Raw genomic sequence first — 16,186 nt, 5'->3', positions numbered from 1 at the left:
TGCTAATAGTGATGGTGGTTTCTTTCAGGGGAAGCAAAAATGTTATCAAATTAGATTGTGGTGATGATTGCATAACCCCATGAATATACTAAAAGCCACTGAATTGTATCCTTTAAAAGAATTATGTGGTGTGTGAGTCAATAAAGCTGTTTCTAAAAAATTATATATAAGTATAAATATATATACATATATATGTGTGTATATATAAGATGAGAAGCAGATTACAGGGAGCTTTGACTGTGAAGCTAAAGTGTTTGTCCTAAAAGGAAACGATTTATGAATAGAGGCATAAAGTGAAAGCAAATTCTTTAAGATTAGTTTGGCAGTTCTGTGCAACATGGGCTGAAGGAAGAGAAGGGATTCCAGTAAAACAAGTTAGGTGACATTAATTATCCATATATGCTATGATGGTACTCCAAGGCAGGAGGAAATGATTGGTTTGATCTTTTGTTTGTTGCAGCAGTTACTAGCTAAATGATACTCCTGTCTGAGCCATGATGTAACACAGTAAACTGCAATAAATTCTCCCAACAACTTCCTCATTAAAGCGATAGTCATGGGACTTCCCTGGTGGCCCAGTGGTGAAGACTCCGTGCCTCCAACGCAGGGGGCGCAGGTTCGATCCCTGGTTGGGGAACTAAGATCCCACAGGCCACGCAGCATGGCCAAAAAAAAGTAAAATGAATAAATTGACAGTCATAGGTGACTTGTGGTCTCAATAAATTGAAAATTTCTCCCAATATTAATGACATTCTTTTGCTGAACCCTCTCCTGGTTTCCTCTGAACTACCAGGAATTATATTCAACATTCTTCTAAGCCTTATAATAGTGTCTAAAATTATATATTTTATATCTTTACTGCTAAGTCATTTAGTGAATGCTGTCATTTTATTTTTGTTCTTCTTCGATCCAGAGCTTTACAAACTTAAATTGGCTAGGTTTCAGGATTCAATATATTGAACTTAAAAAAAATTATGCTTTCGTGTCTGTTATCAAACCACAAATGCATTTTCATAAACCATATTAGAAAATCTATTAGTTTGCCTCTTAGGATAGCTACTTTGTTTTGTTTCAAAGGGCTTATCATTATTTGTTTCAATAACCTTCTGCTTCATTTTCAGTTTCCTTTAGTTTAATTGACTTTTTGACTTTATCTGTCAACTTTAATAAATCATTTCTTTCTTGTAAAATATGGACAGCTGTTAGAATATAATTTACTAAAGCTAAATCTTTTTAAATTTTTTACTTTTCAAATATTTAACTATTCTCATTTTGCAATTTCTATTATGCTTTGCCCATTGAGGTCTAAATAGCTTCCGTTATCCACTATACCAATTTTCAATTCTTCAGATATATTTTTCTTTCTGTACAGTAACAAATATAATTCAAAGAAAATAAACGGGTCATTCTCCTAAAGCATAGAGTGCTTTATAAACAACGTGCATGACAAGGCAGGTAGTGCTGCAGATGTTTCCCAGATGTCTCTATGACAAGATGCCCATTAAACATTCTACACAATTAACTTTAACTGATGGGTTAATGTGGAAATTTGTATTACTGATTTTTGCTTACTGCACGTACTATTATAATCTTTACCAAGAGTATAGTAAAATTCTGCCATACAACTGTAAGGTCCAATATAGTCAATCACATAAAAGCTGAGGTTGCATTATTACAAGATTTAATGAAATAACCAAGTAAGTGTGCAGTTAGCCAACTGGAGGTGGTGGGAGGTTGAGAAGCCAAATGCCAATTGTATTCTGAGTTCATATTATTGTAGGGTTCGTTATCATGAGTCCTTTTCTGTATTCCAGCCACCAAATATCAGCCCTGCATGTATGGCAATAAAGGCTGTTCTAAGTGCCACAGTGAAAATGAAAAGGAAGTGAGAAGGGAAAGTAAGGGACAGATAAGAGATATCTCAAAGGACAAGTCTATAGGACTTAGGAGGACTGGATAGGAGGCAAGGGTAAGAAATAAATCAAAGACACTCCTGGATCACTTTAAGAATGACAATGGTGATAGAAGAGGCGGGGGTAGAAGTGGTTTCATTCCATTTGGCTTGGTAAAGGGACAGGGAGGGAGGTATAAGTTGGTTTTAAATATGATTTCAAGCTGATAACAGAAAACTCAGATGAACAGTTAAAATACAGGACTTCAATATGAGGAGGTCAGGGTTTTGATACAATGGTAACTATGGACAAAACTGAAAGTAAACAGTCTAAGAATGCTTTCAGAAGGGAAAACATTGAGTAAGAATCATTAGGGAAAGAATTAGAGGGAGAAGAACCACATTAACATAAAAGCTAACATTTGAAGTTTATGATATCTTTTCACATACATTATATTTAATGGAACCCTTGAGAGGTGGGAGATTAGTTTCAAGTAGATTTATCCATTCACAAGTATTTATTAAGTGCTACTGAGACGAGGAGGGTAAGTCACAGTCCTTGCCCTTAATGAGTTTCTAATCCAATGGGAGAAGCAGACATGTAAACAAGAAATTAGGGGCCCTGATTCCAGCACTAATAATACTGTTTAATAATTGGCTACTTACTTCCCAGTCTCCATTACAAGAAAATCACATAAGGCTAAGAGATAGTGTCTATCACTCTTCTATCTCCAAAGCCTAGCAAAGGATTTAGCTTATAGGCACTCAAGAAGTATTCTAAATGAAATGAATGAAAAACAGAATAGTGTCTCAGCAATGACGAACGTTATTTTCTGGCAGAGTATAACGTGTGTGGGGAGAGTAAAATATTAGGAAATATGGTTGAAGTCGTATGGAGATCAGATTTTGGAAAGCCTTATATACTCTGCCAAGGAATTTACAGGTGGCAGTACTGAGGATTCAGAGAATTTAAAACATGGGAATGACATAATCAGATTTGCGCTTTGGAAAGACAACTTTGGTTGGAGTGTGAAGGATAGACTGGAGTGGGTAGAGATTATAGGAAGGAAGCTGTTTAGTACATTACAATAGACCAGTGCTTTCTAAACTTTTAAACATATTTAAGTGTGCATTTAGAATGGGAGGCCAACAGTACAGAAGAGCAAAGTGCTCTGACCTGTATTCAAGGTCCTGGCTCTGCTCAGTAAATGCTTGAAGAAAAAAACATAAAACAGTGGTACCTAATAGGTCCTTCACAAATATACATTTTCTTCCCTCTTTCCTTCCTCTCAGTGTACTGATTAAAACAGAGCCAATGGATAAATCTTGAGGATATAAGGCAGGGAATAAAATAAGGCCCTCAAGAGGCAGAAAGAGAGGGAATCAAAAACAGGAGAGCTTGTTTGGTCTAGGGCAGGAGGACAAACAACTTTTCTTGAGATGAAAGGCAGACCTAAAGAAGCATAGGGGAGGAAGGTTAGAAGAATTTACATTTAACAGGAGAAGAATGGAGGAGGAGGGAATGCTAGATTGACAAATCTCATTTATTTTTAATTTTTTTGTAAATTTATTTATTTTTGGCTGTGTTGGGTCTTCATTGCTGCGCACGGGCTTTCTCTAGTTGCAGCGAGCGGGGGCTACTCTTCGTTGCGGTGCGCAGGCTTCTCATTGCAGTGGCTTCTCTTGTTGCGGAGCACGGACTCTAAGCGCGCGGGCTTCAGTAGCTGTGGCACACGGGCTTAGCTTCTCCGCAGCATGTGGGATCTTCCAGGATCAGGGATTGAACCCATGTCCCCTGCATTGGCAGGTGGATTCTCAACCGCGCCACCAGGGAAGTCCCCAGATTGACACATTTTAAACCTCCATCAGGATTAGATGAAAAATAAAAGGGCTACTGAGGTTTTAATACATTAATTTGCAATGGCTATAGCAGTTGTGAAAACGTTCCCCAGCAGCACTTAGCAACGTGGGAGGAGTAAAGCACGTGGACCGTTGGATTCACGCAAGATTGGGAACTGGCAGGATGAGAGGGGCCTAAGGAAAGGAGGAAAGTGATCCAAGAAAGCTCTTGAAAGGCTCCCTGAAGTGAATGACTATAGGTTATAGGTTAAGAAGAGAAGGAAGTCAAGTAAGGAAGTTGACAGAGTGGAATAAGAGAAGAGCTGATGTATTTAAAATCTTGCTGAGGTCTGAAAGTCATTTATAGCAACATAACTAGCCTTCATTCTTTTGATTTTGCCAACAAAGAAAATCAATTTGATTTTCTTCTGTATTAACCATCATGACTATGGTTCAAGTGAAAAGAATAGATTTTTGATGATTTAATACATAACTCTTTTTATAAGTCCCCAATTCAATGCCAAGCATTTCTGTCACTGAAAGGCAAGATAAAAATGACAAAAGAGGACTTCCCTGGTGGCACAGTGGATAAGAATCTGTCTGCCAATGCAGGGAACATGGGTTCAATCCCTGGTCCGGGAAGATCCCACATGCCACCGAGCAACTAAGCCTGTGTGCCACAACTACTGAGCCTGCGTTCTAGAGCCTGCGAGCCACAACTACTGAGCCCACGTGCCACAACTACTGAAGCCCACGTGTGCCTGGAGCCAGAGGCCACTGCAATGAGAAGCCCGCATACTGCAACAAAGAGTAGCCCCCACTCGCCGCAACTAGAGAAAGCCCGCGTGCAGCAACAGGGACCCAACATAGCCAAAAATAAATTTAAAAAATAAAAAAAACGAGAAAAGAATAATGAGTAGCACCAGGCCAAAATTAATTTGATTAGCTAAGGAATAATCTACTTAAGCAATCATTATACTTATAGGTAAATAACTTCATTTCTGTCTATATAGTTAGCATTAGATCTTTTTTAATATCAAGTTTGTTACAGGTTCATAAAAACAAAGTTCAAATATCCATAGTATAACACAAATATGTATGATTTTCAGAAGAGGTTTCCTTGGATCAATTAAAATGGAAGATTCAAATTATTCTAAAAGTAAAGGCAATACCGAACTTTTCAAAAAAGATTTAGGTTGAGTATTTTGGTGAGAATTTCTCATACAAAAATACGGTGGTTTGATTTAAGATAACACACTGTACAACCAATCAAGCAAAATGTAATGCTACTGAGAAGTACAAACTTTCATTCTGGGATGTCAGTGACACTTCTCATACAGAAATCAGGGTCTCTTTTTTCATACCTCTTGTGCCATAAGATGGCTCCAGGGGCTGAGGGCCTAAAATGAAACAAAAGGGATAGTCAGGGTTAAGGCACTATAAAGCTAACTGTGCCTGATAGTATAGCCTTTGGCTGATTTTCAGTCAGGCAGTAGCTCTCAGGTTAACACTTTTCTTTCCTTTAATCATAGAGGTTAAAGATGCCTACTTCCTTTTCCATTCAAGCACCAACTGCCTACAGAGGGGTTAACAATGCGGGTGGGAAGGAAAAGGACAGTTCCCCCAGCTTTTGTACTTGTGAGCAAACAGCTTTTATGATTTTTACTACTAATGATAAAGACAGCATAAAATGGTTTAAAGGCTCCTTCCTAAAATACTTTTTCCATGTACCTTTTTTCCCCCCACAAATGGAAAGATACTGCTGTACCCAGATACTAATTAGTTTTGAGGCACAAGTTACATTAGAAGGAAAAAGAACTTGGGCTAGTGTGTAAATTTCATTCAGTGGAGACTCCTTGGTTAAATAAACAGCAGAATTTGCTGGGTTGGGAGAAAGGAAAAGAGGCCCAGAATGCTTACTGCTTGTCACTGTCAGCTTTCTCATGGAAGACTTCACTAAGGGAGTTTCCAGGGAGGAGAATGAGCTATTCTAAGCAACGACATTTAGGAAGAAAGAGGAGTTCCTGTGGTCTTCGGGCCAGCTAGCTATAGAAACTGGTCCCAAGTAGTCAATGGCTTGGAAATGCGGTAGATGAATTGTGAACTGCCCGTACAGTACAGTTAGGAAGTATGTGGATAAAAATTCCTGGAGCTGAAGTCTTCTTTATTGACAGAATCAACAGAACATGCATGGCAGAGTTGGCCACAACGTCCTAACACAGCACATTCTGACATTCAAATTAGACTCATTTAAATGTGGCTCCTTTTGATTCCTTCAACTTGGTACTATGATTATCTGTACACAGGGATTCTATATTGAAACAACCTCACTCACATCACCACTATCACTCAGTTTTTGGATACTAACAGATTGGTCCAAATTTTAAAAAAGGTAATAGGCTAAAAGACAAAAAAAAAGTCAACTAAGCTATCAGGCCTAATCAAGAATGGCTTAATATTATTCATCCTCTTTGAACATTTTACTTAAGTGTTTTACTAGAGCTACTAGCTCAGGGTTCCCACCACATGCATCAATTTGTTTATAGGCTTTAGATTCAAGCTCTTTAAGAGTATTCCGAGTGTATTCAAAAGAACCTACGTTCTCAAGATAATGTACACAGTATTTTTTAACATCTACATTTTCGGTTCTCTGGCGCAAGATATTCTGCACCTGGGTGCTTTCAGGCCTAGACCAAATAGCATGAATAGTAGGGAATGAGAACTTTCCCTCTGTTAGATCTTCACAAAAGCTTTTGTTTGCACTATATTCTTTGGAGTGTAGATTAGCATAATCATCCCTAATTTGGAAAAAGAGCCCAAGTGTATTCAGTAGTGGCTTTAAATCTTCTTTGTAATCAGAGAACAACTGCATGAGACCTACTGCTAATCCAAATAGTCCACCTGTCTTTTGCAGCACCATTGCTTTATATTCTTCTTCAGTGGGACAAGTGTAATTATCCCTCCAGTAGATATCCAGGCCTTGTCCCTGATGGAGTTCTAAAAGCTGGCGGGTAAAAAGCTTTACTGCATCTGGGTGATCAAGGGTTAAGACTTTCTCTAGGCCAAGAAAATATACATAATTGGCAGAATTGATGACAGATGGAATTCCATAGATGCTGTGTGCCACTGGAAAGCCACGACGGAGTTTTGAGTTGTCTTCAATATCATCGATGAGTAAACTGGCATTATGTAACATTTCTGTCACTTCAATGATAATCTAACAAGAAATACAATTGAAAAATTTCATTTTATTTGAATTATTCAAAAGAGCTTATAAATACTTAATGTATAGTAACAGATTATCAAAGTGTCAGGTGTCTTAGTTTTTACAACTAGTTATTATCTAGCAACATCAATGTAAGATATTGTATGATCATTAAACTGAATTAAGAGCTAGGAGTATTTTTACATGATATCTATTAATTTCTTGGAGATTAAGAATAAGGTTAGAATTGCCTAAATACCTGTAGCTTGTCTTCTGGAACTTTTAGCCAATGATTAAACGCCTGTGAAAGTTTGGTTCTCACTTGTTTACCTGCATTTAAAGAATAAAATTTGGCAATAAATTAATATTTTTAATTACAAGAAACACATTCAGAAACTTCCTGTGAAACTAAGAAAACTTGACAAATCCAGCCCCACCAATCCATTATCTACTGTAGAGCTTGTCTTCCACTACTGGGCCCTACTACCTCCCTCCACCAAAACTCATATACTAAAATGCACCTTTTAAAATTAGGGCAGGCAAGAGAGAGTTCCAGGACTCCAGGGACCCATCAGTATGCTCACTCCTTTCATCTTAACTTATATCAACAGTTTTGGAATGGAATGTTTTTTTTTTTTAACATCTTTATTGGAGTGTAATTGCTTTATAATACTGTATTAGTTTCTGCTGTATAACAAAGTGAATCAGCTATATGCATACGTATATCCCCATATTCCCTCCCTCTAGTGTCTCCCTCCCACACTCCCTATCCCACCCCTCTAGGTGGTCACAAAGCACCGAGCTGATCTCCCTGTGCTATGCGGCTGCCTCCCACTAGCTATCTATTTTACATTAGGTAGTGTATATATGTCAATGCCACTCTCACTTCTTCCCATCTTACCCTTCCCCCTCCCCTTGTCCTTTATTCCTGTCCTGCTCCTAGGTTCTTCAAAACCATTTTTTTTTTTAAGAGTCCATATATATGTGTTAGCATACGGCATTTGTTTTCCTGTTTCTGACTTGCTTCACTCTGTATGACAGACTCTAGGTCCATCCACCTCACTACAAATAACTCAATTTTGTTTCTTTTTATGGCTGAGTAATATGGAATGTGCTTTTAGGGAATTATGATCTAATTCACTCTTTTGAAAAGGGAGCCAGTCTAGTTATTGGCAGTTAATTAGCACCATCCACTTCAGAGGCTATAGGTATTTTTTTTTTTATTGACATGTAGTTGATTTTCAATGTTGTGTTAATTTCTGCTGTACAGCAAAGTGATTCAGTTATACATATATACACATTCTCTTTTAAAATATTCTTTTCCATTATGGTTTATCATAGGATACTGAATATGGTTTTCTGTGCTATACGGTAGGACCTTGTTGTTTATCCATTCAATATATAACTATAGGTATTTTTTTGTTTTTGTTTTCCTTTTAGTTTTCCTTTTTACTATACTTTCCTCTAACATCAAATGGATGGTTTTGGATAGTTCCTTTTTCTTTTTTCTAACTTACTAGTCCAATATACAATGTAACTGAAAGGAATTTTTTTTTTTTTTTTTTTTTTGTGGTACGCAGGCCTCTCACTGTTGTGGCCTCTCCCGTTGCGGAGCACAGGCTCCGGACGCACAGGCTCAGCGGCTATGGCTCACAGGCCCAGCCGCTCCGCAGCATGTGGGATCTTCCCGGACCGGGGCACGAACCCATGTCCCCTGCATCGGCAGGTGGACTCTCAACCACTGCGCAGGGAAGCCCAAATATAGGTATTTTTAAGTAAATGTACTTTGCTATTGAATTACCTTATAGAATTACCTCTTAAAATTATCTACCATTCCTTTATATTAAGATTTTAGAGACCGGACAGCTCTGCTTCTTTCCTATCAAAAAGTGAATTACCACTCCATGAAGTATTCCCTTTTAACATCCTGAATTTAGTCAAAAGTTAATCTCTTTATTTTGACTAGGGCCATTAGTTTTTCAATATTATCTTTTTCTTACACAGAAAGCTCAAGAGAGGTCTTTGGGTAGTAGTCACCATTAGAAGTCATTTTAGCCCAAATATAAAGGAATGGTAGATAAAAACCACAACCAGTTCATTTAATAAAAATGTTCTTTCTATGAGCTTCCTGCTAAAGCGAATGCACAGTTACACCCTAATTTCAGATTAGGTTTCAGGAAAATAGTTACATAAAGTTTCAGTAAACAAAAACAGTATTTTCTGAGTCCTATCTGTGTTTTCTCTGCACCAATCAGCCAAACAAATGAATACACACACCCTCATCACATACCCAAATGGAACAAAGTTTCACTTTCTGTGAGAAGTCTAAAAGGGAAGGATCTCTTAGGGTTCTGGAAACAGTATCCTCTGTCTACTAGCCTTTAGAATGTGGTCTGAGTAGCAATTATATCCTTTATCCTTCTGATTTACTTTCCAGTTTGACCAAGGTCCATCTGGGCTATACTGAGAAGGCACAACTGTGCAAAGTAACCCTATCACCTTAAAAAAGAAGAAGATGAAGAACAGAGAATCAATGTGCAGGCACATTTTCCCCTTCACTTCAGAATGTATTTAGAAAACAGTACAATAAATGGCTTAACTTACAGGTACTCAGGTATGTATGTATGTATGTATTTATTTATGGCTGCGTTGGGTCTTCATTTGCTTCATGGTCTTTCTCTAGTTGCGGTGAGCAGGGGCTACTGTTTGTTGCGGCGCGTGGGCTTCTCACTGCGGTGGCTTCTCTTGTTGCAGAGCACAGGCTCTAGAGCGCAGGTGCAAGGTACAAGGACTTCAGTAGTTGTGGCTCACGGGCTCTAGAGCGCAGGCTCAGTAGTTGTGGCGCACGGGCTTAGTTGCTCCGCGGCATGTGGGATCTTCCCGGACCTGGGCTCGAACCTGTGTCCCCTGAATTGGCAGGCGGATTCTTAACCACTGCGCCGCCAGGGAAGTCCCCTCAGGTTTTATTTTAATATTACAGTAATTACTGTTTCTTCTTTAAGACTTTAACGTTACTGACTCCCTTTCTGTAGGCCCTCTTCTTCCTCCATTTCAAAACCCACCCTCCACCTCCCACTGCAAAGGCCTGGGGACCTACACTTCTACACTAGAGTAAATAAAGAAACATAAATAAAAGTCATTCTACTTCACTAATTTCAGAATATCCTAATATCAACAATTATTAATTATTATAACCTCTTTTCAGCAAGATTAACTTTACAATAGAATAAATGGCCTGGCCCATCTTTAAGTCACTTTAGTAACTCTGAAGCTCTCTGTGAAAAATAGTTTATGCATAACACAGTTTCCTCTTTCTTTAGGAAACTCTTTTGAGGTTCTATTCTATCATGGGTGCAGGAGTATACTTGATTTGAAAAATAAAAAGATAGGATACCTAATGCGAGTCTTAAATATGTTATCTAACGGCCTAAAACATTACTTCCAAATAATGAGGATTAAAAAAAATGTTAACAGAAGTAGTTCATTACACAGGTAAGCATTACTGTTAAAATGTAACTATAGGCAGTCCTTGTTCTGCACAGTAGTGGAGCAGAGACGCTGGGTGGTGCTAGTTGGACACTTGTCATCACTGGTAACTGCCATGTTTTATGGTAGCCCAGTTCCAACCAGTGTTTGCCAGTGTGTAACAAAATAAGTCCACCAATAGGTGGGAAGAGTACAAGAGAAATAGTGCTACCTTTCTCAATATGAGACTCTAAAATAAGTAAAGTTACTGGCTGCTGAATAAATGTCACTCAAAAGTAGTCTCTTGGCTTTTTCTTAAACAGTAGGCAACTTTTCCCTTGCATTCTCTGCTTGTCTCTCCTCCATTCTTTTGAAGCATTGACATTAACAAGTATGTCTCCATGAGAGTCTGCCAGAATAGAAATGACACTAATCATGATGGTTTCCAAGGTGGAGGTAGGGAGCTACCACTCTTCTGGCTTCAGACAACAGTACTTATCCTCCCCAGACTCAAGAAGAATAGAAATGCCATTGAGGAGTGCTCATGAAGAAAAGTGTGCACTTTAGAACAGAAATGACAACCTTTTTGTGATTGAGATCATCACTACAGTTGAGCCACACCATGGGCTAAATGGGTTTCTATAGTTGTCAACTTATCACCTTTTTTTTTTTTTTTTTTGAGCCATGCGGCGCAGGTTGTGGAATCTTAGTTCCCTGACCAGGGATTGAACCCGGGCCCTCAGCAGTGAAAGTGCAGAGTCCTTACCACCAGACTGCCAGGGAAGTCCCAACTTATCACCTTTTAGTAACTGTTTTTTTTTTTTTTTTTTTTTGTGGTATGCGGGCCTCTTACTGTTGTGGCCTCTCCCATTGTGGAGCACAGGCTCTGGATGCGCAGGCTCAGTGGCCATGGCTCACAGGCCCAGCCGCTCCGCAGTATGTGGGATCTTCCCGGACCCGGGCACGAACCCGTGTCCCCTGCATCGGCAGGCGGACTCTCAACCACTGCGCCACCAGGGAAGCCCTAGTAACTGGTTTATACATGAAGCTTTATTACAAGAAGCCACGCTTATCACATGCATGAGTTTTTCTTTGCTACTATCATTTCCCAGAAAAGCTTAAAAAAAAAAAAAAGAGCAAAATAAAACAAGCACATACATATGATTAGGCAGGTGTTTCTTTAGGAAGCCATGTTCAAGTGACTCATCTTTATATAGGAATAATGTGGGCTATGCTTCCAAGTAATGTGCTTTGGATGCTTTACTATTTGTCTCTTAAAGGAACTAGTAGTATAAGAAATGCAGTGTATGTGATAATGGAAAACCTGAACAGGAAAGTTAAGTGAAGCTTCTTCTTGTTTCACAAATTGGCAGATCATCCCCTAATATCTAAAGAGTAGGGAATAGGAATGTGTGGCATTCATAAAGAATAAAACTTCTAATGAGATACTCAAATGTTTTAAGTGTTTTTATGTTTTTAGTTATGTTATAAAATTGGATATTTTTTAAGGGGTGCCTCAAAAACATCCCTTTTAAGAACAAAAAGTTGTAAAAGTTTATTATTATTTTCCTCATGTGTATCTTCTTACAAAATAGAAAACAGAAACTCTCAAGAGCTGGCAATTCTAACCTTTTCTGTATGCTAATATTTAAATGACGATTACTTTATATAGATGACCCTATATGTACTGTAACTAAACTGTTACCTGGTAACTGAAGTAAGTACTTGTAAGGTTCTAGAAGAATTCTTTGGGCTGTTTCTTGAGTCTTCTCCATTGTTTTTTAATTTCAAAGCTGATCTGTAAAAAAGGAGAAACATAAAGATGATGTAGTTAACTAAATTATCTGAGTATCAAAGTGCAAAGGAATTTGTATTTGTATTTCAAGGTGTTGTAGTAAAGGTAAACTTTCAGTTTGGTTTTAAATGAAAACTCTACACCTATGAAATCTTGAAAACATTATGCTAAGTGAAGGAAGATGGTCACAAAAGGTCACATATTATATGATTCCATTTATATGAAATGTTCAGAACAGGCAAATCTATAGAGACAGAAAGTAGACTCATGATTGCATAGGGCTGGGGTGGGGGGAAGAGAGAGTGACTGCTAATGGGGCTTTTTTTTTTGGGGAGATCAAAATGTTCCAGAATTAGATTGTGGTGCTGGTTGCCCAACCTTGTGAATATAACAAAACACACTGAGTTGAATACTTTGAATGGGTAAACTATATGATATGTAAATTATATCTCTTTAAAAAAAAAAAAAAGCAAAGTCTTCATTTAAGTGATTATATTGGTCAAGGTGTTCACCTGGATTTTAAGTGGTTTCCTTAGTTACAAAACTTACACTAAAAGCCGTTCCTATTTTATCAACCATAAAAGGCTTAAATTGTTGACATCAACATCGAAAGAAAACAACAGAATTAGATACTTCTATACTTGACTGATCACGTAAATTAATAAACATACTTTTTTTTCTAAGAGCATTAAAATGAGTATGTTTTGGGGCTTCCCTGGTGGCGCAGTGGTTGAGAGTCCGCCTGCCGATGCAGGGGACACGGGTTCGTGCCCTGGTCCGGGAGGATCCCACATGCTGCAGAGCGGCTGGGCCCGTGAGCCATGGCCACTGGGCCTGCGCATCCAGAGCCTGTGCTCCGCAACAGGAGAGGCCACTGTTGTGAGAGGCCCGTGTACCGCAAAAAAAAAAAAAGAGTAGGTTTTATACATTTGACCCTTAAACAACAGCGGGGTTAGGGGGCACCAACACCCCCCCTCCGCACACACACACACACAACTGAAAATCTTCTGCAGCCACAGATTCAACCAAGTGCAAATCATGTAATACTGTAGTATGTATTTATTAAAAAAAAAATCCACGTATAAGTGGAGCCCAGCAGTTCCCACTCATGTTGTTCAGGGTCAACTGTGTATTTAAAATATAAGGAGAAAATCCTATTCTGCATTTTCTTCACAATCAATTTTCGACATTCTGATTAAGACATGCATTTACTTGAGTGCAATTATATTATTAAAAATATTCCTCTGTAGTGACTTATTATTCTGAATTTCATATTTACTTCAATATTTCCTAGAACATCACTCAGTTTTCCTAGAATCCCCCTTTACTATTGAATCTCTACTATTTCTTTGTAAATATCTATTGCTATTTTTGTTTGTCCTCCTATTAGGAGTCTTCATTTCTGTTTTTGTTGTTTTTGTCTGTTTTGGGGGGATGGGAGGGAGTTTTCATTTCTAATTGGCACACTTTAGAAGGTTTCTCACCTTTGTCTACTTTCTTTTGCTTCTTGGGACAATGATTTGGTCTCTAGGATCATGAGCCTAAAAGATTGAAAAGTGTATTTTCTTCTACATTTGCCTTGACCAACAATTAATGTTAAGTATGTTGCAAGGGAAAAAAGTTCAGAAAATATTTCAAAATAATCCAAATACCAGTTTAGTAACCTATTACCTATACTGTTTAAAGTTTGACACAGATTATCTTATTCTTAAGAGATTAAAGAAAGAAAAGAAGATGATGCACAGGAAGAATAATCACTTAGGTTAAAAGATTATTGAACAGAATTAAAAGTAGAATTTTAAAAAAGCATCTCATATACTGTTCTATTTAAACCAGTTAGTAGCCATCTCTTCCCAACTAGGTTGAGAAAATTATGTTTATCTTTTTCACAGCCTCCAGAACACATGTGACTTAACTTAAAAGTCAGTAAGACCAACTTTCAATAATTCTCTTTTGTCTCTGTATCAGTAACAATACGCCACTAGACAGATTTTCAGCACTAATCTGTTTCAATTCTTAGGGCTTAGCTGGTTGATGTTTTGTTCGACTGAAAATATTAGTTATGAACTTTAAAAAATCGTTCTTTCCTTTGCTCACCCCGGTAAGTTTAAGAATACTCACTTAACAAATAAATCAATGTTCCTTCCCCAGATAATGTTTGTATGCAAGTATTCTCAACAGTGGGAAAACACAGAAGCCTCAATTTTGCTAGGTACTGAAAACTAAAGTTTCCTGTCTTCTAAAGAGTCTGAGGGTTTCTACATTACTGTGGCATATACTCTGATTTGGCTCTTTTTCTTTTCTTCTTTTTTAACCCCAAAGACTCCAATTTATCACACCTAGAAATTTCAGCTATCACATACTGGACCGGAATATAAAGAGGCATTAATGTGTTACATGAACTCTACTAACTTACCTTTTTAAAAGTAATTAATTTTTAAACTATTTTACCGAAGTATAGTTGATTTACAATGTTGTGTCTAATCTACTTTTAGAACGAACCACCACAGGATGCCTCTGTGAGAGTCTGAAACTACTCATTTTCAAAACTGGGAAACTGCTTTACATTTGTTCAAACAACGCACGATGAATATTAATTAACACAAAATCAGATTCTCTCCTCCGTGTGGACTAGTGAAGCAATATCCCCCTGGTCCTCTACTCTTCAGCCAGTGACCTTTTCGAAATTTAAATCTGGTCCTATCTCCCTTCTGACTGGCAACCCTCCGAAGTTATCCCATGGCTCTTAGATAAGAACAAAACTCTCTAACATAGCGTATGAGGTTCGGACAGCCAAGCCCCGCGCCCTCCCACCCCCGGCCCAGCCGCTCCTCATGGTTTAAAAAGCTCCCTCCTGGAAGAAGGCTTTCCAACGTGATGTTCTTTCTCTCTGTAATGTTCTTTCCGTAGTTAACTCCCGCTAACCCTTCCACTCTCGGCTGGATCCTCACTCCCTCGGGAAAGCCTTCCCTCATCTCTCTAAGGCAAACTCCCTATTTCCAATTCTCTTATCACCACGAAACTCTCCTTCGTGGCACTCACACCTGCTGCAATATCACACTGACTTGTGTGGCCATCCTGCCTGTCTCACTAGGCTCAGGCTCATGACGGCAGGGACCACACCAGGCGGTGGCGTTCAAATGTGGGAAAGACGAAATGAACGAAGGGACGTAAGCCGAGTACCTTCCAATGCGTTAGAGGACGAAATCCGGGCACACGCACAGAAAAGGGAAAATATCGTGCAAAGTAATTTTTTAAAAAGGGATGGGTCTGTTTTCAGAATTGCTAAATCGACAAAGTGTAAGCGCGGCTGTGAAGCCTGGAGTGCATCCTTCCACTCGAACTCCGGGAGACGATGGATGGGTGTGAAGTAAATTGCCGGAGGTACATGGAGGGAATTTAAATAACTTCGAGGCATATTTTCCACACAGGCTTGGCAGAAGGGCTTCCAACGCCGACTCCGTCTAGCGGAGCCCGCAGAGTAGGTAAGGTTCCTGCTTCCTCTCCGCCCCGAGGCCCCCTTCCGCTCCGCGGGGTCCCCTACCGCTCCTCCTCTTCTCCAGCGAGAGGATGGAAAATTCAACACAATCCGGTTCAGCATCCGGGTCCTCACCCTCCTTTCTTTCTTTCCTCTCAGCTCCGCCTCCCAACCTCCCCCACCCTCACTCCCCATCCGGGTTCCCCCCAGCCGCCACCACAGCCACTCACGGTTCGAGGATGATATCACAACTTTCACGCCGGGGGTCCGGGAGTAGCAGTACCCAGCATCAACTTCCCACCTTATAGTTCAGAACAAGGCTCCCCCGGAGGCCTACATGAATCCCTCCCCTCACTTCACGATAGCACTCTCCGCCTTCCTCACCCGCCAGCGACACCGCATTGCTCAGTGCAAGAAAATGCGCCATCCCGCTCACACTGCGCAGGCGTCGTTGCCACCTCCCCTTTGCTTTGTCGCCCCGCCCCCTTTCCCTCCCCCCCCCCCTTCCCTGTC

General features: G+C 39.3%; 1 protein-coding gene across 4 annotated transcripts; it reads right to left on the bottom strand.

The window, feature by feature from the left end:
- Nucleotides 1-4,738: 4,738 nt before the first annotated feature.
- GGPS1 (geranylgeranyl diphosphate synthase 1) lies at nucleotides 4,739-16,139 on the bottom strand. Of its 4 annotated transcripts, none has more exons than XM_089897436.1 (4): nucleotides 16,058-16,139; nucleotides 12,106-12,198; nucleotides 7,195-7,265; nucleotides 4,739-6,947 (listed from the first exon to the last, which is right to left on the bottom strand). In XM_089897436.1, the coding sequence occupies exons 2-4, from the start codon at nucleotides 12,173-12,175 to the stop codon at nucleotides 6,189-6,191; spliced, it is 900 nt and encodes a 299-aa protein (XP_089753562.1). In that variant the 5' UTR covers nucleotides 12,176-12,198; nucleotides 16,058-16,139; the 3' UTR covers nucleotides 4,739-6,188. The 4 variants fall into 4 exon arrangements, with proteins under 4 accessions (XP_089753562.1, XP_022408862.1, XP_089753563.1 ...); XM_022553154.2 differs by lacking the exon at nucleotides 16,058-16,139 and adding an exon at nucleotides 15,904-16,051; XM_089897437.1 differs by lacking the exon at nucleotides 16,058-16,139 and adding an exon at nucleotides 9,540-9,699.
- Between the last annotated feature and the right edge of the window lie 47 nt (nucleotides 16,140-16,186).

Source organism: Delphinapterus leucas, chromosome 16, assembly GCF_059928025.1.
Source record: "Delphinapterus leucas isolate spDelLeu-1000000601 "Yukka" chromosome 16, BTC_Dleu_Yukka2, whole genome shotgun sequence".
NCBI lineage: Eukaryota > Metazoa > Chordata > Mammalia > Artiodactyla > Monodontidae > Delphinapterus > Delphinapterus leucas.
Note: the sequence above shows the minus strand (reverse complement) of the source record. Positions and strands in the feature narration are given on the sequence as shown.

Coding starts and splice junctions, on each gene's coding strand:
- GGPS1 (XM_089897436.1), bottom strand. CDS start 12,175: ATGGAGAAGACTCAAGAAACAGCCCAAAGAATTCTTCTAGAACCTTAC. Junction 7,266..12,105: donor GTACTTACTTCAGTTACCAG/GTAACAGTTTAG, acceptor CTTTAAATGCAG/GTAAACAAGTGAGAACCAAA. Junction 6,948..7,194: donor TTCCAGAAGACAAGCTACAG/GTATTTAGGCAA, acceptor ATTTCTTGTTAG/ATTATCATTGAAGTGACAGA.